Source organism: Chiloscyllium punctatum, chromosome 10, assembly GCF_047496795.1.
Source record: "Chiloscyllium punctatum isolate Juve2018m chromosome 10, sChiPun1.3, whole genome shotgun sequence".
NCBI lineage: Eukaryota > Metazoa > Chordata > Chondrichthyes > Orectolobiformes > Hemiscylliidae > Chiloscyllium > Chiloscyllium punctatum.
This window is the reverse complement of record NC_092748.1, coordinates 73,089,663-73,112,825: the sequence shown is the minus strand read 5'-3', so window position 1 is coordinate 73,112,825 and position 23,163 is coordinate 73,089,663. Positions and strand designations below refer to the sequence as shown.

Sequence of the window (23,163 nt, the reverse complement as noted above, 5' to 3'; positions counted from 1 at the left end):
GCGGAGACATTTCTTCAGCCAGAGAGTGGTGGACCTGTGGAATTCATTGCCGCAGAGTGCAGTGGAGGCCGGGACGCTAAATGTCTTCAAGGCAGAGATTGATAGATTCTTGTTGTCTCGGGGAACTAAGGGCTACGGGGAGAATGCGGGTAAGTGGAGTTGAAGTGCCCATCAGCCATGATTGAATGGCGGAGTGGACTCGATGGGCCGAATGGCCTTGCTTCCACCCCTATGTCTTATGTTCTTATGTTCTAATTCTGGATAAGTAAGATCCCAGGTTCGACACATCTTTGGTACCATACATTCTTCACAACTTGCAAGATTACTATTCTGTATGCGTGACTAGACAGAACACAATAAGACCAAACTCAAGCCCAAACTTGATGACGGCCCAGAAACTATAAGCCATGTAAGAAATTACATTGGATATAACTGGAGACACACAAAAACTGGTGTTGAAAAACATACAGCTGAAGAACAGCTCCAAACTCAGTACTATTATATCCTTGTACCTTCTCTACCTTGCTCTCTTAAATGAAGGCGTACACAATTACAAAAATATCACGCATGGTTCAGTAATGCAATAACTGCGAGACTGGATTAACAATAGAACATAGAACATACAACAGGACAGCACAGTACAGGCCCTTCAGCTCTCAATATTGTGCCGAACTTGAACCTATCTCTGACATCTCCCCTAAACCTTCCTCGAATAACTTTAAAATTGTGCCCCATCGGCATAGCCATTTCTGCCCTGGAAAAAGATCTTTGGCTATTCACTCTATCTATGCCTCTCAACACCTTGTACACTTCTATCAAGTCACCACTCATCCTTCTTCACTCTAATGAGAAAAGCCCTGACTTCCTCAACCTTTCTTTATAACACTTGCCCTCCGGTCCAGGCAACATCCTGGTAAATCTCCTCTGTATTCTCTCTGAAGCTTTCACATCTTTCTGATAATGAGGTGACCAAAACAGAATACAATATTCCAAGTGTGGCCTAACCAGGGCTCAATAGAGCTGCAGCATAACCTTGTGGCTCTTAAACTTAATCACCCCGCTAAGGAAAGCCAACACACCATACACCATACAACTCTATCAATTTGGGTGGCAATTTTGAGGCATCCGTGGACATGGATGCCAAGATTCCTCTGTTCCTCCACACCAGCAAGAATCCTGCCTTTAACCTTGTATTTTGCATTCAAATTCGACTTTCCAAAATGAATCATTTTGTTCCAGGTTGAACTTATCGGCCCGTTCTTCATCCTGTCAATGTCACATTAACCTACAACAGCTCTTGACACTATCCACAACTCCACCAACCTTCGTGTCATTGGCAAACATACTAACCAACTCTTCCACTTCCTCATCCAAGTCATTTATAAAAATCACAAAGAGCAGAGGTCCCAGAGCTGATCCCTGCAGAACACCACTGGTCACCAAGCGCAAGGCTGAATAATTTACAGTTACCACCCTCTGTAGTCTATAAGCCAACTAATTCTGTATACAGACAGCCAGATCTTCCTGTATCCCATGCTCTTACTTTCCGAATGAGCTGACAATGGGGAAACCTTATAAAACACCATGCTAAAATCCACATACATCACATCCACTGCCCTACCTTCATCATTGTGTTTTGTCACATCCTCAAAGAATTCAATAAGGTTTGTGAGGCATGACCTGCCCCTCACAAAGTCATGTTAACCATCTAATCAAGCTATGGTTTTCCAAGTAAACATAAATCCCGTCTCTCAAAATCCTGTCCAATAATTTGGCCACCACAGACGTAAGACTGACTGGTTTGTTGTTCCCAGGGTTACCCCATTCCCTTTCGTGAACAAGGGAATAACATTTGCCACCCTCCAATCAGTGGACAGTGAGGACGCAAACATCATCGCCAAAGGAGCAGCAATGTCTTCCCTCGCTTCTTATAGTAACCTTGGGAATATTCCATCCGGCCCAGGGGACTTATCTATCCTTATGTTTTTCAAGATTTTCAGCACACCCTCCTTCTTAACATCAACATGTTCAAGCATATCAGTCTGTATCACACTGTCCTCACAAACGTCAAGGTCCCTCTTACTAGTGAATACTGAAGTAAAGTATTCATTAAGGACCTCCCTTACCTCCTCCAAATCCTGGCAGAAGTTGCCTCCACTATCCCTGATCAACACTACCCTCACTCCGGTCATCCTTGTGTTCCTCACATACATGTAGAATGCCTTAAGGTTTTCCTTCATCCGACCAACTAAAGCTTTCTCATGCCCCATTCTAACTTTCCTCAGTCTTCTTCAGTTCCTTCCTGGCTACCTTGTAACCCTCTACAGACCTGTCTGATCCCTGCCTCCTCAACCTTAAGTAAGCTTCCTTCTGACAAAATGTTCCACATTCCTTGTCATCCAAGGTTCTAAACCCTGGAATATCCAACAACCAGTCTGCCCCTTTCATATCCAAGTCTCTGTAATAGCCACAACATCATATTTCCAAGTACTAGCCTATACTCTAACTTCATCACCCTTATTATTGATAGCTCTTGCGTCAAAATAGGAACACTTCAACCCATCACACTGACGGCAGCTTTGCAGTCAGTCTTGAGATTTCAATTTGTCATAGCAAATTGAGAAAGTGAATTCAATAGCCTGGTAGCTAGTACCCATTAAAACCCCACCCAAATGACCTGTTAACATCCTTCTGGTAAGTAACTAGCCCTGCTCAAGACTGGCTGATATATAATTCTAATTCACACTATATGTTTCATATTTATTACCCATTTAAGTGGTTTTCCATTTAGTTTTACAATTAGACATAAGACGATGTTTTTGACATAGCTTAAGAGTCACTTTTTCTGTGCTGGATGACAGCTGAGCTTAAAAGGGTATACTATCATTCAATGGCTAATTTTCTTATCTCCCTCAGCTTTGGAGTAAGTCTGACAAATGGTGCAATGAAAACACTTTGGCAACTGCACAGGAAGCAAACTTCAATATCTTCGGATGAATGAATTTTTATTTGTATATAGTTACTTTCATAATTTAATTATGTATCAAAATGCCTTGTTGGCAATGAAATACTTTTGGACTGTGGTCACTGTTGTAAGAAATGCACAGAACCAGCTCTCACAAAAAGCAATGAAAATGAATGACAGAATCAATTACTCTGACATTGGTCAAAAGATATGTATTGGCCTAGTGGCCAGAAAAAAAGGCCTGTTCTTCTTTAAATAATGCATGATCTTCAGTGTTCATCTAAGAAACAGGAAGGGTCTTCGTTTAATAACTTATCTGAAAAATACACTTCCAATGAAGCATCATTCCCTTGCTTCTACTCTGAAGTATTAATCTGGATAATGTATTCACGTAACTAGACTGGGGCTTAAATCCATACCTTCTGACTGAAAGTTGATAATGCTGCTAAACCATGGCTGACACATTGCTATTCAAGGAAGCCATAGCTTTGGATCTAGTGGCCCAAATGGACAGACAAATATCCAGTATTTTATAGGATTGGGCAATCCTAAAGTAGAGCTTTTGCTAGTTAATGAGAAACAGAATAAAGATATTGGTTCTGCAGGCTACAATAGCATTTGCTTCTTTGATCAATTTCATGCCAACAATTAAATCAAAGTTACATGCTAGAAGAGGGAAGTGGAGCAATCGAGAGCTGCAGGCATCTTGATAGTCAGTGCTAATCTTTTAATGGAAGCTTGAAATAAATGGCACAGTCCTGTAACTGCTTTTCTCCTAAATCACAATCTATAAAGATTGTACTTTACAATCACTATCAGCCACATTCACACAGAAAGTAGGTGCAACATCTCAGACATTGTTTTAAAAGTATCTTCAAAATGGATTCAGGCATCAGGCATATTGCTAAAAAGGAAGGGGCTAATGATGGTTAAAATGAATGTTTACATAAACAAATTATTTCCTTTACTGGAATATTTAGACGGGAAAAAGTGAGGACTGCAGATGCTGGAGATCAGAGCTGAAAATGTGTTGCTGGAAAAGCACAGCAGGTCAGGCAGCATCCAAGGAACAGGACAATTGACATTTCGGACATAAACCCTGAAGAAGGGCTTATGCCCGAAATGTCGATTGTCCTGTTCCTTGAATGCTGCCTGACCTGCTGCACTTTTCCAGCAACACATTTTCAGCTGGAATATTTAGACCACAGGACAAGAAAAAAAACAACTGTGGATACTAGAAATCAGAAACAAAATCAGAAATTTCTGGAAAACTTTTTGAGAACTAGTAGCATCTATAGAGAGAAAACAGAATCAACTTTTTGTGTCCATTAACCAGTCTCCAGAACTATTGAGATTTTCTAGAAATTTCTTATTATTTAGAGCACAGGTCTGGAGACAGCATATTCAAGGTGACATAAGAATGTTCTGCCTATCTGAATCTGGGTGGTAACAAAAAATGAGGAGCTAAAGAATCAATGGAAAAGCTAGTATATCTAAATGATAGTGCAACATTGCTTTGGAGTTTATTAAGGTTGCCAATAGGGCTATTTGAAATGAACTCCTCTAACCTAGGTGTTGCTAAAATTGTTCAAGAATTGAAAGTGTTCCTTTACAAAATAAGGATTTATTGAACAGTTTGGGTAGTGCTTTGAAGCTAAAATCTTCAATTTGCAGTTTTCTGTTCATCATTCTTGCTTAATTATAGTTCTTTACTAACTTTTGTGAATATGTATAGCCAGGAAGTGGGGTGACAAAAGAAAGAGGTAAAGATAGATAACGAAGTTAAGATTATGAGGGTGTAACCAATTAACAAATGATTGATAGCACATGACTTCATTACCTGGTTTATTTTAAAATTAGTTAGAAAGTGTTAATTTATTGATTCAGTAGCATGTCATTTGTAATGGGAAGTTGGCACTAGCACTGCTAACATAATGTGAATTCCATGAAGAAAAACCACTTGCTGAAATAAATTTAGTCATTTAACCCCTGTGCATACTGTAGATGATTTCTTGATGAGAATTAAGTTAAAGGGTTTAAGGTTTTGTCTCATGTCTATTTTGAATATTTTCACAAAGATCTAGTCCCATCTTCTGTGTCATACACATTATTCCTCTTCCAATAATAGATAATTGATGGGACACAAAAGGGTAACAAAAAACTAAATGAACACTTAAGTCTTCAACATATAGTTGAGAGACAAAGGTCCAAAACTTTAAAAGTTATCAGCGATAGCAGTAATATCTCAGTTATTTCAAATATTATGCTCTATCTCTACTAACCATAGTAGCTGCATCATTATCTTGATCACTTTTCAGAAGAACTGCACATTGATGTTGACAGGCATCAATATCATCTTGAGCAAGGTACAGCTGCGCAAGTTCTAGCATCACCTAACACAGAAAGCAATAAAATTACAACGTAACATAACAATACAAGATATCTGGTGGACCATTATACATTATTTCACAACAATGGAAGACTTTGACTCATTTCGATTTCTGAGGAAACAGTGTTAGCACTGTTTTAAAGCAAATTGTTTTCGATTACATGTGAATATTCCAAGGCTATTAATGAAATTCAAGATAATGTCACCACTACAAAATAGATTTGACAGGCTGGTAAATATCAGTGACATATTTGAGGTGTATATCTACAAATATTACAGTACGTACAATAAAAATAATTTTCTATTAAGATTTTTGCATTTTGCCATGACTTGTAAATTCACATGTCGTTTGGAAATTCAGTTGCATAAGACAGACTGACTTTCGGAAAAAAATATTGACAGTTGCTATTCACCTTTTGACAAATTTTTTAAAAAAATTAGACAGAAAGGTTCAACTTCAGACGATGAGGCCTGATTTTTAGATTTATCTGTGAGCTTAAAGACACCATCATCTCAAATGACTAACTTCTTCACTTGCAAGATTTCCAATATATTCCTTGAAATTCTAGTTTGAAATTTCACTCCAGATGCAAGAGTTGAGTAGGAAAAATTTCCCATATAATCCTCCTAACAGACAGTCTCTCAGCCAGAGCCAAAAACAGGAAGCAGTTATTTATAACTAAGCATTTGTCTTTCATTTTAGAAAAAATTCTAGGGCCTTTCAAGACTTTCAGCTGAATTTATGGGATACCGTGATTCCTGTACACTCATCAACATTCCTGATACCTAACCTGTGACAATTTACTGCTGGGAGCAGCATTAATTACTTTTAAGCAAAACTTTAGTCTCTACTTTGTGATAAAATACGGCTTTAGTGAGCTGCCTTGCAATGACCGAGAAAGAAATTTGCTTCCAGGACGATCATTTTTCCACTTTGTACTGTTGCATAGAGTAATCAAACATGGAATGCTTTCACAGACAGCTTCATTTTAGTGGTTTCAGGCAGGATAATTAACGACTCTTACTTAAACTTTCTAAATATCTCAATGTATTATTCAATATAATTCTCACATTCCAAGAGATCTATGCAAACATACACATTCTTGCATTGTGAAATGAAGCCATAGTTTGGAATTTTTTGAAGTCACCACATATAATAAATTAGCAACCGCAAACTAACCTTATGGTCATTCTCAAAATAGACAAGTGCCTCTTTGTAGAACTTAATTGCCTTTTCATAGTCTCGCTGGTCTGTCGCATGCTTTGCTATTTCAGCACAGATCTCTGCTGCAAGTTGTTTTTGGTGAGGGACTGCATCAGCCTGTTCTAGTTGAACTCGTTTTAACACCTGAGCCTGGACCTCCCTTGCCTATCCAGGAAATGGTAAGAATAAAAAAAGACTAACAATTAGCAGAATATTAAAATGACATGAAATAAGTTAGTAATGTACATCAGATGCATATAATACACACAGAAGTGTTCAAATTTTAATTGCTAAGCATATGCATTATGTAAGACAAATGGGTTATTACAAAATAACACTGTTTTTCCACTCGAGGGTGTACTTGAACATGAATGAATAATTTAAATTTAGAGCAGATTTTTTGCTGTCACATTTTTCCAAAGTCTTTCTACCAAGCATACTGTCAAACAAATATAATAAAAAGAAATAATAAGTAATAATATGAGGAACACTACAGATAATACATTTGGATTTCCAAATCCATTCAATGAGAGACTGCACATAAGACATGGATATAGGACTGGCCAATTAACTGAAGACAAAGAGTTGGGAGAAAGGAAGCATTTTTAGACAGCAACATGTAAGTAATGAAATGACAATAGGTAAGTGCTGGGGCCACATTTATTTATAATACATATTAATAACTTGGATGATAGAAGTTAATGTCCTACTACCAAATGTGCAGATGACACAAAAATAGGTGGGAAAACACATACTGAGGATGACATAGACTCGAGGACTGAATGGTCTACTTCTGCTCCTGCATATTATGGTCTAATTCTTAATATTAAGAATTGTTTGGGAAATACTTTTTAGATGCAGGAACATTTACTTAACAAAATAAAGGTTAATGTACACTAATTAATGTAACAAATAAACAAAATAACAAAATAAACAAAAAAGAGACGCAGCCAAAAATAATTCCAAAACCAAGAATGCCAGCCAAAAATAAATGACTAGAAGAAATACTTATTTAGATCCCATGTTGGGTAACTATTTTCAGCAGATTAGTTTACAAATTTTAAGAATAAGGAGACTGTACTAAGGTGGACTGAAAATTGAACTAATTGAAAATTTGTAGGAATACTTATAAACTTTATTTCAATTTGTATAAAACAGAACGATGATAGAGATAAATAGTAAAATTAGTAAAAATGAAAGCATAATAATTCAATAAATGACAAAATAAAGTATCATTGAAATTAGTTAAGCTAAGAGAAGACAAGCACTGGAATCTTCAAGGGCCTGGAAGGAAATTGGAAAAATAATAGTGGAGGCCCCAGAAATTATATTTCAGGATTCTATGTACAATGGATGTGTGCCAGAGAACCATAGCATAGCCAATGTAATAAGCATTTTTACAAAGAGAATCAAGGGGAATCCAGGCCTGTCAAATTAACAGCTGTAGGATGGAAAAATAAAATCAACATCCTTGCCTATGAATTCATAAAAATCTAGAACTGAAAATAATTAGAAGAGAGTACATATTCTAGAAAGAAAAACTGTATTTAATAATTATGAATGAGTCTTTTGTGGAGGTGACAAGTATGATGAATGGGGGGGAAATACAGTAAATGTAGTCTATGTTCAAAGTCTTGGACAAAACACAGACAGGAGACTGCTGGCAAAGACTGAAGGGTAAAAAATTTGAGTAAGCAAAACAAAACAGAAGTGTAATGCCTAATGCTCACTGATTTATTTCGAAACAGAAACACTGGACAGAGTTCAACAATAGCTTCCACTTTTAAAATCTACAATGAAGACAGCAAAGAAAAAAAATAGGGTAAAAAAGATGGCAGAAGACAATTTTATATATAAAGATGCTTTTGAACTCAAGAAGATAGAGCACTGAATGTAGAAAACCTCTTTTCTACCAGAAAATGACAAATCGATTACTTGATTAAAGCCCAAGGTTACAAGTTGCTATGGTATGAATACATGCTGTCAGACTTGGCTGAAAGAGGCATCAAACAAATGAAGATTCCTGAATAACCAGAGAATAAATAAATATTAGCCAACTAAAACAGCACAAGTAAATAAAAATTGCATGAATAAATCCTAGATTTGGGTGCAAAGCTTGATTGCATGAATCCCCTTTTGTCACTCTTACCTTGATTATGTTATACACAAGTAACATCTGTCAAATGCTTATTAAACATCAGACATTAAATCATTATGTATTTTACTAAAAATTTCAAAAAACAAACTACACCTTCTGGAGGAAGGGCTAGTGGCTGAAGACACAGTTTAATATAATCTACAAATGAAAAGTGGGTGGGTAAAGACAAAGATTTTCCACATTAATTTATGGTGATTTGGATTGCACTGCCTGAAAGATTGGGGAAAGTAGATTTAATAGTAAACTATCAAAAGTGAATTCAATGCATATTTGTAAAGTACATGGAATGAACACGCGAATGAGACAAATGTCGCGATTGTAGAGTCACAGAGTCATAGAGATGTACAGCATGGAAACAGAACCTTAGGTCCAATGCCGACCAGATATCCCAGTCCAATCTAGTCTTACCTGCCAGCACTTGATCCATATCCCTCCAAACCCTTCCTATTCATACACCCATCCAGATGCCTTTTAAAAGTTGCAATTGTACCAGCCTCCACCACTTCCTCTGGCAGTTCACTCCATACACGTACCACCCACTGCGTGAAAAAGTTTCCCCTTAGGTCTCTTTTATATCTTTCCCTCTCACCCTAAACCTATGCCCTCCAGTTCTGGAATCCCCCATCTCAGGGAAAAGACTTTGTCTATTTATCCCATCCCCATGCCCCTCATGATTTTATAAACATCTATAAGGTGATCCCTCAGCCTCAGACGCTCCAGGGAAAACAGCCCTAGCCTATTCAACCGCTCCCTATAGCTCAAATCCTCCAACCCTGGCAAAATCATTGTAAATCCTTTCTGAATCTTTTCAAGTTTCACAACATCCTTCCGATAGGAAGGAGACCAGAACTGCATGCAATATTCCAACAGTGGCCTAACCAATGTCCTTCAAAGGAAAAAAACAAAATGGGCACAATGGATCAATGGACCTCCAATTGCTCTGTACAATTCAATAATATCTACAGCAACTACAATGTAAAAAAGTTTAATATTTTGCATACAAATAATTTTTGTTTATTGTGAGGAGATTATGCACTCTAGTGGTATATTCTAAATTAAGCATAGCAAATTTTTAATGCACAGACTGAATTTACAGGTTCTTTTTTACAAAGAAAATGTGAAACTTTTGAAAGCTTAATTTACCATCCAATACTCAAACAAATAAAAACAAGAAGGAAAGAATATTCACCCTCTGTAATGCAAGGATGGCATCATCTTTCTTCTCCTTCTTACTATATATCTTCGCCAGAAGCATTAAATATCGTGCATCTTCCATCAAAGCCTGAAGATCACTTACTGTAAAACATTGAAAGTCTAAAATATGTAAAAACATTTCCATTCTTTTTAAATTGCAAGAACAGAGATAATTTGTGTTAAATTTTATTCAATGCTGTTTATCCCATATTCCTTCATGAATTTTCCTTTAAACACCTACTGAGCCTGTTTGCAAGGGAACTACCTTCCTTGACAGTTTTGATTTTTGTTCCAATACAGCAACATATCATCAAAAGAATGTCATGAACACAAGTTACTCATTATGTATTAGTTATTACTGTCTAACAGATGAACTGCTTATGAATCCAGCATTTTATCTAAATTATGGGATGGCTTTTCAACTAGCCAATTTGGTATAAAATCAGTGTTGTGAAACAGCTTCTTGTTACAAAATCTGCATTATTTTCATCTTTACTGAAAGATGGAGCAGTTCCTGTAGCAAGTATTTTTAATTGCAGATTGGCTACATCATTGTTTACTACTTATACAGTTAAATATATTCAAATCATTTATTTTTATTACTAAATTCTAATAATAGTGAACCAGTTAATTCCCAATTCAAAACTTCATACCATAATCGTGTTCTAATGATTGCAGCAGGATCTTTTCTGCCTTCTCATACTGTCGAAGCTTAAGCAAGAGTTCGGCTAAGTCATAACGAAGGAAATTCTGTTGGCCAGTATTCAATGCTGCTTCATAATAATTAATTGCCTTTGAAGAAAAATTGAGAATGAAGGAAAGATTTACATTTATATACTGCTTTTCATGCCTACCAGACATCTAAAAATTCATTTATTGCCAAATAAGTACTTGAAGCCTAGTCACTATTGTAATGCAAGAAATGTCACAACTAATTTGTGTCCAGCAAGCTCCTGAAAACAGCAGTTGTGATAATGACCGGATGATCTGTTCTTGTGATCTTTATTCAGGAGCAAAAGTAGCTAGGACATCAGTAATAATTCCTGTTCTTAGAAAAGGGCCATAGAATCAATTAAATCACTGAAGAAAACAGATTAATCAGATGGACAGTCACATTTGAAGAATGACACCTCTTACAATAATAGACAGGCAGGAGGCTGCAAGAACTACAGCAAGCCAGGCAGCATCAAGAGGTGGAGAAGTTGACATCCTGGGTGTAACCCTTCTTCAGGGTTGGGTGTGGGTGTGGGAGAAGCTGCAGATAAAGGGGTGGCGGAGGTAGGGTGATGAAGTGTTTATAGGTGAAGACAGGCAGAGGGCATGATCTGGTTGGTTAGTAGGAAGAATGAATCCAATTGGTGGCAGGGAGTAGTAGAAGGGAGGGATGGAAGGGAGCAGTGGAAGGGAGTTGGGGGATGGGGAGGGAGGTTATTTGAAATTGGAGAACTCAATGTTGAGCCCCCTGGGCTACAGGCTGCCCAGGCGGAAGACACAGTGTTGTTCCTCCAATTTGCACTATGGTTCATTGTGGCAATGGAGGAGGCCAAGGATGATTATGTCGGAAAGGGAGTGGTTGGGGGAATTGAAATGGGCGGTGACTAGGAGGTCTGGTTGGCCCCTGCAGGCCTAGCTGAGATGCTTGACGAACTGTTCCCTAAGTTTATGTTCGGTCCCCTGATGTAGAGCAGAACATTGGGAGCACCTGATGTAGTAAACTAGATTGAAAGAGAGGCAGGTGAACCTCTGTCTTACCTGGAAGGACCATTTGAGGCCCAGGATAGAGAGGAGGAGTACCGGCAGGTTTTACATCTTTTCCAGTTGCAGGGGAAGGTCCTGGGGGTTCGGGGGGGTGGGGTCAGTGGGGAGAGTAGCACAAACCAAGGACTGTCAAAGGGAACGGTCCTTACAGAAGGCGGAGAGGGGTGGGGATGGGAAGATGTTCTTGGTAGTGGGGTCTAGTTGGAGGTGGTGGAAGTTTTGTTGGATGCGGAGATTGATGGGGTGGTAGGAGAGGACCAAGGGGACTCTATCTTTATTGTGCTGGTGGTGGTGGTGGGGGTGGGGGGTTAAAGCAGTGGAACGGGGAATGGAGGTGGTGCAGCGGAGTGCTGTCTGGATTATGGGGGGAGGAAACACATGTTGTTAAAAGTAGGTGAGCATGTCTCCTCGTCTGAGCAGATGCAGTGGAGATGGAGGAATTGGGAGAATGGGATGGAGTTCTTGCAGTATCCTCGATGGGAGGAGGTGAGTCCAGGTAGATATGGAAGTCTGTAGGTTTGTAATAAATGTCTGTCTGGAGACTGTCGACAGAGATGGAAACAGTGTGGTCAAGAAAGGGGAGGGAGGTGTCTGAGATGGACCAAGTGAATTTGAGGGCAGGTTGAAAGTTGTGGGCAAAGTCAATGAACTGCTCCAGTTCAGCCTGAGTGCAGGATACTGCATCGATGCAATCGTTGATGTAGAAGCAGAAGAGTTGGTGCACAGTGCCTGTGTAGGTACTGAAGAGGGACTGTTCGATATAGCCAACAAAAAGGCAGGCATAGCTGCGGCTTATCCGGGTGCACTGTAACAGAATTTCATCTTTGAGTTTTGTTTTCCTTGAGCACTGGACCTTAACTTTAAGCCTAATAACATAGTCAAGTATGTTACCAACTCAGTCCTGACTGAAACAAACAATTAAAAACAATTTTCAATGAACACCTCATTGTAGAAACATGGAGCATGTTATCTAAATTATTCCAACAACACCCACAGTGGTATTTTTCCTATTGCTGGATAAGGAGGTCTAGATTGGGTGGCATGGTGGCACAGTGGTTAGCACTGTTGTCTCACAGCGCCAGAGACCCATGTTCAATTCCCACCTCGGGCAACTGTCTGTGTGGAGTTTGCATATTCCCCCCGTGTCTGTGTGGGTTTCCTCCGGGTGCTCCGGTTTCCTCCCACAGTCCAAAAATGTGCAGGTTAGGTGAATTGGCCATGTTAAATTGCTCATAGTGTTAGGTGAAGGGGTAAGTGTAGGGGGATGGGTCTGGGTGGGTTGCTGTTCAGAGGGACAGTATGGACTTGTTGGGCCGAAGGGCCTGTTTCCACACTGTAAGTAATCTAATCTAATCTAAATAATGAGATTCAAGTTCCAGCTGCCCCAGAAATGTTTAATAATGTCTCCAAACAGACAATTAGAAAATATCTTCCAACACTCCCTTGGTTCGTGTGGTACTGTGGTCATGTTTGTACCTCCATACCAGGAGACCCAAATTCAAGTTCCACCATCTCCCAAAACATCTCTGAACATGTTGATTAGAAAATATCTTCCACCATCCCTTAGGCTCAAGTTCAAGTCCCAGCTACTCCAGAAGTGAGCAATACGTGAACAGGTTGGTTCGAACATATCTGGTATCCTCTCTCAATAACTGCAGTCATTCCATGTAAAATTTCTAGAGTGCTTGAGTTGAATGTTAAAAGTTGATTATGGAACGTGCCTATGCACTAGATGCAATAAAATCATAAATCTGTTCATGTAAACAGGTTTATAATTAATGAAGACCTATGTCACGTTGGGGTAGGGTTTCCACAAATAACAGGTGCCTCAAACACTTCAGAGTAGCTGTGTGTAAATTAAGAGAAAAAAAATGATGGATTACATAATTAGAGAAACACTAATTAAATTATATCTTTCCTCCAACATCCACATGCATTAATTAAATAAAAGATATTAGATATCAAGGAGTAGTCCTTTGCTGTTGTTTTGCTGCACCTTCCTCACCTTTGTTCACAAAGGCGCTGACTTGTGAATTTAATGATCTTCAAATTTTCATGGTTTCATGAATCTGGTAATAGGAACCAGTCTAAGCGATTGTTACTCAATCAATGCAGCACCATGTAGCATAACCTGTGTCTTATTGAAGGCTAGTTACAAGGTGGATGCCCTCAGTCAGTACCTCATGGTACAAGTCACATGACTCCAGAAATGCAGAAGGCATTTTAGTATAGCATTGTTTTTAAAACAAATATTCCCCTTTTTATTCAAAATGACTGTGGGCGGCACAGTGGTTAGCACTGCTGCCTCACAGCGCCAGAGACCCGGGTTCAATTCCCGCCTCAGGCAACTGTCTGTGTGGAGTTTGCACATTCTCCCTGTGTCTGCGTGGGTTTCCTCCGGGTGCTTCGGTTTCCTCCCATTGTCCAAAAATGTACAGGTTAGGTGAATTGGCCATGTTAAAATGCCCATAGTGTTAGGTGCAGGGGTAAATGTAGGGAAATGGGTCTGGGTGGGTGCGCTTCGGCGGGTCGGTGTGGACTTGTTGGGCTGAAGGGCCTGTTTCCACACTGTAAGTAATTTAAGTAATCTAAATCTAAGACCCTCAAAATTTGCATACATTACTATTTACATTTTGAGTTACCAAATCATGCACTAAATACTAAACATATAATTGATTTCACACATTAGCAGTTTGTTAGTCTCAACAGTATCTGCACTTCCACTGCACAAAGTCTTTAAAACCATATCAGGCGCTTAATGGAATCCAAGTGCATTGTCACTGGCTATTCCTGTGGGTGGTTGTCCTTCCCCAGAAGGGCCATTTGTGTCATTTGCTGTTTACACGGCACCTGTTGTTGTTCCAATTCTGTTGCTGAGATAATAAAAACTTCTGGTTGATCTATGGTGTGCATTGATAATGAGTTCACATCTTCTTGATTGGCTACTTACAGTTGAGGAAGATCTGCTCCGGTGGTGCTTACATGCCTGTGATTGTGGTTTATTTGGCTGTTCATTTTCATGGTATGCAATTGATTTGACAATTGTTCCATGTAGTACCAAGTTGTCATATGGGTCTACTTTGTTGAAAGTGATGAAGGCTTATACTCTGACTGGCTCTCCAATGCTTAACTTTAGCAATGGTTTGGCAGAGGTGTCAAAACTAAATTAGCCTTTTTTCAATTTCACCTTGATTTTGTCACTCATATGTTGTTAGTTCTGGCTTCAGTAGCTTTTTTTGCAACTGACAAATTAGTTTGACATTAGTCTTTGTCCTGGACTATGCTTCCTGCCTTTAGTAGATGTATTTGTTCACCTTAGGAATTGCCCTGTATACATCCATGTTGGATTGTACAGTTTAATGATTCTGTTGGCAACTTCCAATGCAGCCTCAGCCTTTCCATTTGACTGGGGATAGTGTGGAGACGACATGTCATGTTGAATTTCCCAATCCTTTATGAATTCTTCACTCATGAACTGAGGGCCACTGAGACTCATTATAATGTCAAGATTGCTACAAATGCTTTCAAGAATTCTACAATCCCACAGATAGTGAAGTTAGATAGTTAGTATAGCAGTCTGCAGAGTCAAGGTAATTAGTTCATGTGAAGACAGTGAAGAGATCTACTCCCAGAAAGTGTGACGTTATGCACTTTGGTAGGAAGAATAGAGGCATGGATTATTATCTAAATGGGGAGAAAATTCAGATGTATGAAGTGCAAAGAGACTTGTGAGTTCTAGTCCAGAATTCGCTCAAGGTAAACTTGCAGGTTGAGTCAGTAGTTAGGAAGGAAAATGCAATGAAGGCATTTATCTCAAGAGGACCTGAGTATAATAGCAGGGATGTTCTTCTGAGGCTCTATAAGGCTCTGGTCAGACCACATTTGCAGTACTCTGCACAGTTTTGGGCACCATATCTCAGGAAGGATGTACTGGCCCTGGAGCATGTTCAGAGCAGATTCATGAGAATGGTTCTCGGAATGGAAAGCTTAACATAAAAGAAATGTTTGAGGACTTTGGCTCTATATCTATGGAGTTTAGAAGGATGAGAGGGGGATCTAATTGAAACATACAGAATACTGAATGGCCTGGACAAAATAGATGTTGGGAAGCTGTTTCCATTGATAGGAGAGACTGGAACCCAAAGGCATAGCCTTGGAGTAAAGGGAAGATCTTTTAGAATTGAGATAAGTAGAAACTGCTTCAGCCAGAGAGTGGTGAATCCGTGGAATTAATTGCCACAGAAGACTGTGGAGGCCAGGCCATTGAGTGTATTTAAGACTCAGATAGATAGGTTCTTGAGTATCAAGCAGAGCAAGGGTTATGGGAAGAATGAGGTTAAGAAACCTATCAGCCACGATTGAATGACAGAGGAGACTCGATGGGCTGAGTGGCCTAATTTCTGCTCCTATGTCTTATGGTCTTCATTCCCGGTCTGAATGGGACATCTCATTTGCTTACCTTGGTACTCATAACAAGCACTGCACTAATTGATGTGGTCCTTGATTTCATTGCTCATGCTCAGCTGACCCATCAGTTTCTTTAATTCCCTCAAATTCAACTGAATTCTTTGGTAGTTTGCAAGGATGCACTTTAGCATTTCTCTTCACAACTGCTTCAGAATAATGACTCTATTTTCTTTGTATAAGCTGCCATCTTGGGCTGCCCAATGTGCTCTTATAGCAAAAGCCTTGATACTTTCAGGCTATTCTGTCATCACTACTTCTTGCAAAGCTTGGAAAGTTGCTTTTTGTTCAGGAGCTTTCTTGTTTTGAGCAAGACACCTACCTCATAAATTCAAAATCCTTGCTGTTTTGAAAAGTTCCATAGCGTTAAGAGCTATCGCCTCATATTGGATCTGGAAGAATTTACGTCCTGTACTTTCCACAACATGTCAGCAATGTATGTCTGTTTCCCTTGTTTGTATGTTACATCCAGATGATATCTCTGCACAGAGTAGATTATTTGCAGATGCTTTGCATCAGACAGTAGCAGCTTGAGATAAAATTATCTGAAATGGCTTTTGATCTGACTGGATAGTCACTTTGTCTCTTTCAAGTAGATATCGTTGAAAATGTTCACAATCCAGAGGAAAGAAACTTTAAAAGAAAAAGCAATATCTGGAAATTTATGCATTGGCCATACTGGACCTCCTTTTTCAGATATACAAGATAAACTGGATCAGTATTTTTTTCTGGTGTTTCCTTTAGCACCAAGCTTCCGTACATGCCAATCTCAGCACTAACATTTGGTCCATAGTTACTTACAAATTTACTCTTTTTACAGTCTAGATGCTGGACAGTTTAAGAGAAGCTGCCCTCAACACGAGCCTCTTTGTTCCAGGGTCTTTCTTGAATTGAGAGTCATGGACCTGCTCTCTCTCCATTTTGGTCTTGATGTATCTTGCCAACTTAGGATGGCTGCAGCAATACCAGAAACTGCAGCAGGTATAGATTGTCTACTTTAGTAGGTTTTAGGCAGCCAGTTCTGAATCTTTGTTGAGGACAGGAGCCAATTTCTCGGCATAGAAAGAGCAACCCAGATTCACCAAGGCTGAAAACTATGATCACTTTCTTCCCAACCCAAAACAACGTGCACTGAGGTATACTGCAGTGCTCCTAGCCCTACCTGAGTTGAGGTAGCATGTGATTAGGAAGGTAAACAGAATGTTAGCATTCATTGCAAGGAGACTGAAATATAAGACTAGAGTGCAATTGCTTTGGGCGCTGGTGAGACAACATCTGGAATATTGTGTGCAGATTTCAACCATTATTCCACTGTGTTAGAAGCAGTTCACAGAAGATTCACAGGTCTTACTCCTGGGATGAAGGGTTTAAGTACATTGAGTTCAGAAGAATGAGAGATGATTTTATTAAAACATATAAGATGCTGAATAGTCTTGCTGGGGTGAATTACCAGAAAGATGTTTCCTTTTCTGGTGGAGACTAGAAAAGAATAAGAGGTCTCCTTCTTAAGACAGAGTAAAGTAGAATATTTTAGCTCTTAGAAAGCTGTTAGTCTGTGGAATGCGGTTTGTCAGAAAACAGTGGATTTGTTCAAAGCGGAGTTCGATAGATTTTTGACAGCCAAGGGTTATGATGGCCAAGCAGGAAATCAGATTGAATACTACATTAAATTAGTCCTGAACTTAACACAACAAGCTTGAATATCTGAATGGCTTACTCATAAATCTTGTATTCCTATGACTAGCAGTTTGATTAGGAAACAATTTACTATTCTACACAGTTTACACTAATTGCTTATTAGGAACAATTGAATAATTATAAATAGCACAGTTTAAAATAGGAATACTATTAGTACATAAGAGCTAGGAATAGAAATAAGCATCAGGCATTCAAGCCCATTCCCTCATTCAGGGAGATCATTTTTGATCCTCCACTTTAACACTATCTCCCGCATCATTGCTAATTTCTCCATGTTTTAAATATGCAGATAGGTATCAATCTCAGTTTTGAATCTACTCAATGACTGAACCTTCTCTGTTGCAAAGAATTCCAAAGAGTTAAGACCCTCTGAATGACCAGCCTCCTTCTCATCTCAGTCTTAAACGGCCTGTTCCCTATTTTGAGACTGTGGTCACTAGTTCAAGATCGCCCACTCAGGGGAATCATCCTTTCTGCATGTACAATCTCAAATCCTGTAGGAATTTAGTACGTTTGAATGAGATCACCTTTCTTTTTTTTTTAAATTCCAGAGAATAAAGAGGCAGTTTATTTAATCTTGCCATGTAGGGCCAAGCTCTCCATTCCAGGATATGGTTTGGTGAACTTTTGTTGCATTCATTCTGTGAAAGTAAACCAAAATTTCATACAATCTTCCATTTGTGGTGTCACAAAGGCAGCTTTTGGTTGAAAGTAGAAAACTGTCTTAGAACTGACCTTATTGTAATTATGTGTTTTAACAAGTGCTTTTCCAATCTTGCTAGCCAAAGTTCCATCCCTTGGATTTTTCTTTAGAGCTTGTTCATATACATCAATGGCTTTTTCAGGCTGCAATGGAATAGAAAACACTATCTGTTTCATAACATTTCAATTTATATTAATAAATATAAATTGAAAAGTGTTAAATTATATTAAACTCCACTTGCACTAGATTATATACTCAGATACATTGGCACATATATTAGTCTCCCCTCAAATTCCACATAGATTTCATAACTTCCGTATAAACTCTTTCAGGTGCGTGTAATCTCTCAAGTATTTTGTGGAACTGCAAATATCTCTGTACGACAACAATGTATGGCACAAAAGTACAGTAGAAATTACACTAGAAATACACTAAAACACCGCTAATGTTGAGTTGGATATGGAGGGGGAGCAATCGTTGCTTGACAAATTTAGATAGACTGTTTCTATTATTTTGCTGACATAGGCATTTAAAATGGAAAAGTTGACACCAAATGAACATACCCAGACTGACCTCCTGAAAATAACAATTCTACTCATCAACTGACCATAGCATCAGAAATTTAGTTGAAAAAATAATAAATTTTTCACCTCTTGAATGTTCATGTAGGCATCACCTAACAAAAGATAGGTGTGCGGTCCAGGGAGTTTGTCAACCAAGTCTCTGTGAACAAACATAAAATTATACTTAAAATTATAGTTTTATCAGATTCATCCTAATGTACCTTCATCCATATACCATATAAATGATAAGATAAGAAAATGGCATTGTGCTCCTCAGATGAGGAAATTTTTTATGTGTTTATTAGACAAGTTCCCATGACATTTGACTTGGATCAAGACAAAATTAAAGGCAATAACTAGGAAGCCAGTTACAAATAGAGACAGAGAAGGAAAGAAGAAATGACTGGGAGAGAAATGGAATGAAAATAGGAAAGAGAAGTGCATCAGAAATGTGATTAAACACAGATAGAGTGGGGAAACAGAAAAGGATGAGAGGATAATGTGGAATGAAGGGGCAGAGTAACTGGTCAAGATAGTGGGGCAAACAGATGGGTGGGTAAACTTTCTGAGCAAACAGCTGTTGAACACAATGCAGGTGAATTCTGCTGTTCCTTTCATAGGCCAGGATTATCAGTCAGATTATTGGCGAGGACAGTGCACCACCTTTCTCTGAAGGGAGTGAAGGAAAGTGGTATCCAATGGTGGTTTTTTTCTGCCCTTTAGAAAATGACTTGTTATCAGATTTTGCTAATGCATGTGACAATTGCAAAAGGTGCGAGGTTCTTTGGTGATTTTTGCTATTAAGCATGTAGTTTCATGGGCTTGAAGTTATCTTCCTGTTCAATAAGGAAAATTTCAGAAGACTAAAAGACATATGAGTAGAAGGTGGCCATTAGGCCTATTGAGTCTGCTTGACCATTCAGTGAGATCATGGCTGATCTGCTAACCCTCACTTCCATTTTATTAATGCAAAATTTGTCAATCTCAAGCCTTGAATATACTCAATAATTCAGTCTCAACAGATCTCTGCAACAAAGAATTCCACAGATTCACTACCCTTCAAGAGAAGAAATTCCTCCTCACTTTAGTCTTAAATATGTGACTCCTTATTCTGAGATTATGCTCTCTGCTTCGACATTCTCTCACAAGCGGAAACAACATTTTCACATCTACCCTGTCAAGTTCCCCAAAAGCCTTGTATGTGTCAAGAGGGTCACCTCTCATTCGTTTCCCCGGTTCCCAACGCCTTATCTTCACCATGGACATCCAGTCCCTGTACACCTCCATCCCCCGTCACAAAGGATTCAAAGCCCTCCGCTTCTTCCTTTCCCGCCGTACCAACCAGTACCCTTCCACTGACACCCTCCTTCGACTGACTGAACTGGTCCTCACTCTGAACAACTTCTCTTTCCAATCCTCCCACTTCCTCCAAACCAAAGGAGTAGCCATGGGCACCCGAATGGCCCCAGCTATGCCTGCCTCTTCGTAGGATATGTGGAACAGTCCATCTTCCGCAGCTACACTGGCACCACCCCCCCACCTTTTCCTCCGCTATATCGATGACTGTATCGGCGCTGCCTTGTGCTCCCACGAAGAGGTTGAACAGTTCATCCACTTTACCAACACCTTCCACCCCAACCTCAAATTTACCTGGACCGTCTCAAACTCCTCCCTTCCCTTCCTAGACCTCTCCATTTCTATCTCAGGTGACCGAATCAACACGGACATTTACTATAAACCGACTGACGCCCACAGCTACCTAGACTACACCTCCTCCCACCCTGCCCCCTGTAAAAACACCATCCCATATTCCCAATTCCTTCGTCTCCGCCGCATCTGCTCCCAGAAGGACCAGTTCCAATACCGAACAACCCAGATGGCCTCCTTCTTCAAAGACTGCAATCTCTCCCCAGACAAGATCGACGGTGCTCTCCACGTATCTCCTCCACTTCCCGCTCCTCTGCCCTTGAGCCCCGCCCCTCCAATCGCCACCAGGACAGAACCCCACTGGTCCTCACCTACCACCCCACCAACCTCCAGATACATCGTATCATCCGTCGTCATGTCCACCACCTCCAAACAGATTCCACCACCAGGGATATATTTCCGTCCCCTCCTCTATCAGCATTCCGTAAATACCACTCCCTCCGTGACTCCCTCGTCAGGTCCACACCCCCCACCAACCCAACCTCCACTCCCTGCACCTTCCTCAGCAACCGCAAGAAATGCAAAACGTGTGCCCACACCTCCCCCCTTACTTCCCTCCAAGGCCCCAAGGGATCCTTCCAAATCCACCACAAATTCACCTGCACCTCCACACACATTATTTACTGCATCCGTTGCACCCGATGTGGCCTCCTCTATATTGGGGAGACAGGCCGCCTACTTGTGGAACCTTTCAGACAACACCTTTGGGACACCCGGACCAACCAATCCAACCACCCTGTGGCTCAACACTTCAACTCCCCCTCCCACTCCATCAAGGACATGCAGGTCCTTGGACTCCTCCATCACCAGGCCATAGCAACACGACGGCTGGAGGAAGAGTGCCTCAGCTTCCGCCTAGGAACCCTCCAACCATAAGGGATGAATTCAGATTTCTCCAGTTTCCTAATTTCCCCTCCCTCCACCTTGTCTCAGTCCCAACCCTCGAACTCTGTACCACCTTCCTAACCTGCAATCTTCTTCCTGACCTCTCTGCTCCCACCCCCACTCTGGCCTCTCACCCTCACCTTAACCTCCTTCCACCTATCGCATTTCCAACGCCCCTCCTCCAAGTCCCTCCTCCCTACCTTTTATCTTAGCCTGCTTGGCACACTTTCCTCATTCCTGAAGAAGGGCTGATGCCCGAAATGTCAATTCTCCTGCTCCTTGGATGCTGCCTGACCTGCTGCGCTTTTCCAGCAACATATTTTCAGCTCACCTCTCATTCTTACAAATATCAACAAGTACAGGCCCAACCTGCTTAATCTCTCCTCATACGAAATTCCCTTCATATCGGGTTTCAGACTAGTGAATCATAGCTGGACTGCCTCCAATACTAGTACATCTTATCTTAGATAAGGGGCCCAAAACTAAACACAGTATTTCAGGTGTGATCTGCCTGGTACTTTTTTGGGTTTGAGCAAAACTACCCTCCTTTTATACTCCATTCACTTTTAAATAAAAGGTCAACATTCCATTTGTCTTGTCTTTTACCAGCTTCTATTATAAACTTCCAACTGCCACAAAGGGCAACGGCAATGGGGCTGTCACAGAACTAGTTGGTCACTGTTCAGTTAATGTTACCCTCATTGTTACTTAAAAGTGAAGTACAAACAGAATATTGAAGCAATTTTCCAGTTTCAATGTATTACAAACAAACAAGAGAAATGTTGCACGTTGTGAAAAAGAAACTTCTTTCACCTGTAGCAGCTTGCATATAACTGTTTATCTTTCCTCTGGTTTAAGTATATGGCAGCCATCTTCTCTTTTGCTTGAATAAAATAAGGTTGCTCAGGTGTAACATTCCTCAGCATACCAAGAGCCAGCTCTATATCTCCACGTACAACAGCAAGGTCTGCATTAGCAATTGTAACACGCAACTCTTCGGTGGTACCCGAAAATTCATTGATGGCATCTTGCATCACTTTGGCAGCTTCATGCTGGAAATAAACAAATGTTTTTCTATTGTTATTTAAAAAAAAACATCTACATGTAAAATTTATTAGTGAAACAGATGCAAGTAAATTACATGCTGTGCACAATATGCTGGATCGCAGCATGATTTGCAGAGTTTTATGTCAATGTAAAGCTTTCAATAGCTTGTTAATGATATTTCTGTTCAAAAAAAGGCCAATTTCCCAGCGCCCTTGAAGTTTTGTTTACCATATTAGAAATTATAAACACGAAAAATTTAAATAATGCTTTCATAAGACATACATTCATGAATCAATTTTCTATGTTGAAATGTATTTCCTCCAACAACAATTAATCATAAAACACCTGAAGGCATTTCACAGGAGCGTGAGAAAATTAAATATGGCACCAATTCACATAAGATGTTAAGTGAAATGACCAAAAGCACA

General features: G+C 39.8%; 1 protein-coding gene across 5 annotated transcripts in view; it reads right to left on the bottom strand.

Annotated features, from left to right (window-relative positions):
• Nucleotides 1-23,163, bottom strand: part of ttc21b (tetratricopeptide repeat domain 21B) — a 108,397-nt gene that overhangs the window by 38,279 nt on the left and 46,955 nt on the right. For 4 of the 5 annotated variants that reach the window (XM_072579501.1, XM_072579500.1, XM_072579496.1 and 1 more), the window contains 7 exons: nt 22,502-22,740; nt 19,184-19,256; nt 18,566-18,676; nt 10,564-10,702; nt 9,906-10,012; nt 6,535-6,723; nt 5,248-5,358 (listed from right to left, as the gene is read on the bottom strand). In XM_072579501.1, coding sequence (XP_072435602.1) covers nt 5,248-5,358; nt 6,535-6,723; nt 9,906-10,012; nt 10,564-10,702; nt 18,566-18,676; nt 19,184-19,256; nt 22,502-22,740 — 969 coding nt within the window. The remainder of the gene's footprint in view (nt 1-5,247; nt 5,359-6,534; nt 6,724-9,905; nt 10,013-10,563; nt 10,703-18,565; nt 18,677-19,183; nt 19,257-22,501; nt 22,741-23,163) is intronic. The other variant, XM_072579498.1, reaches the window with a different exon arrangement.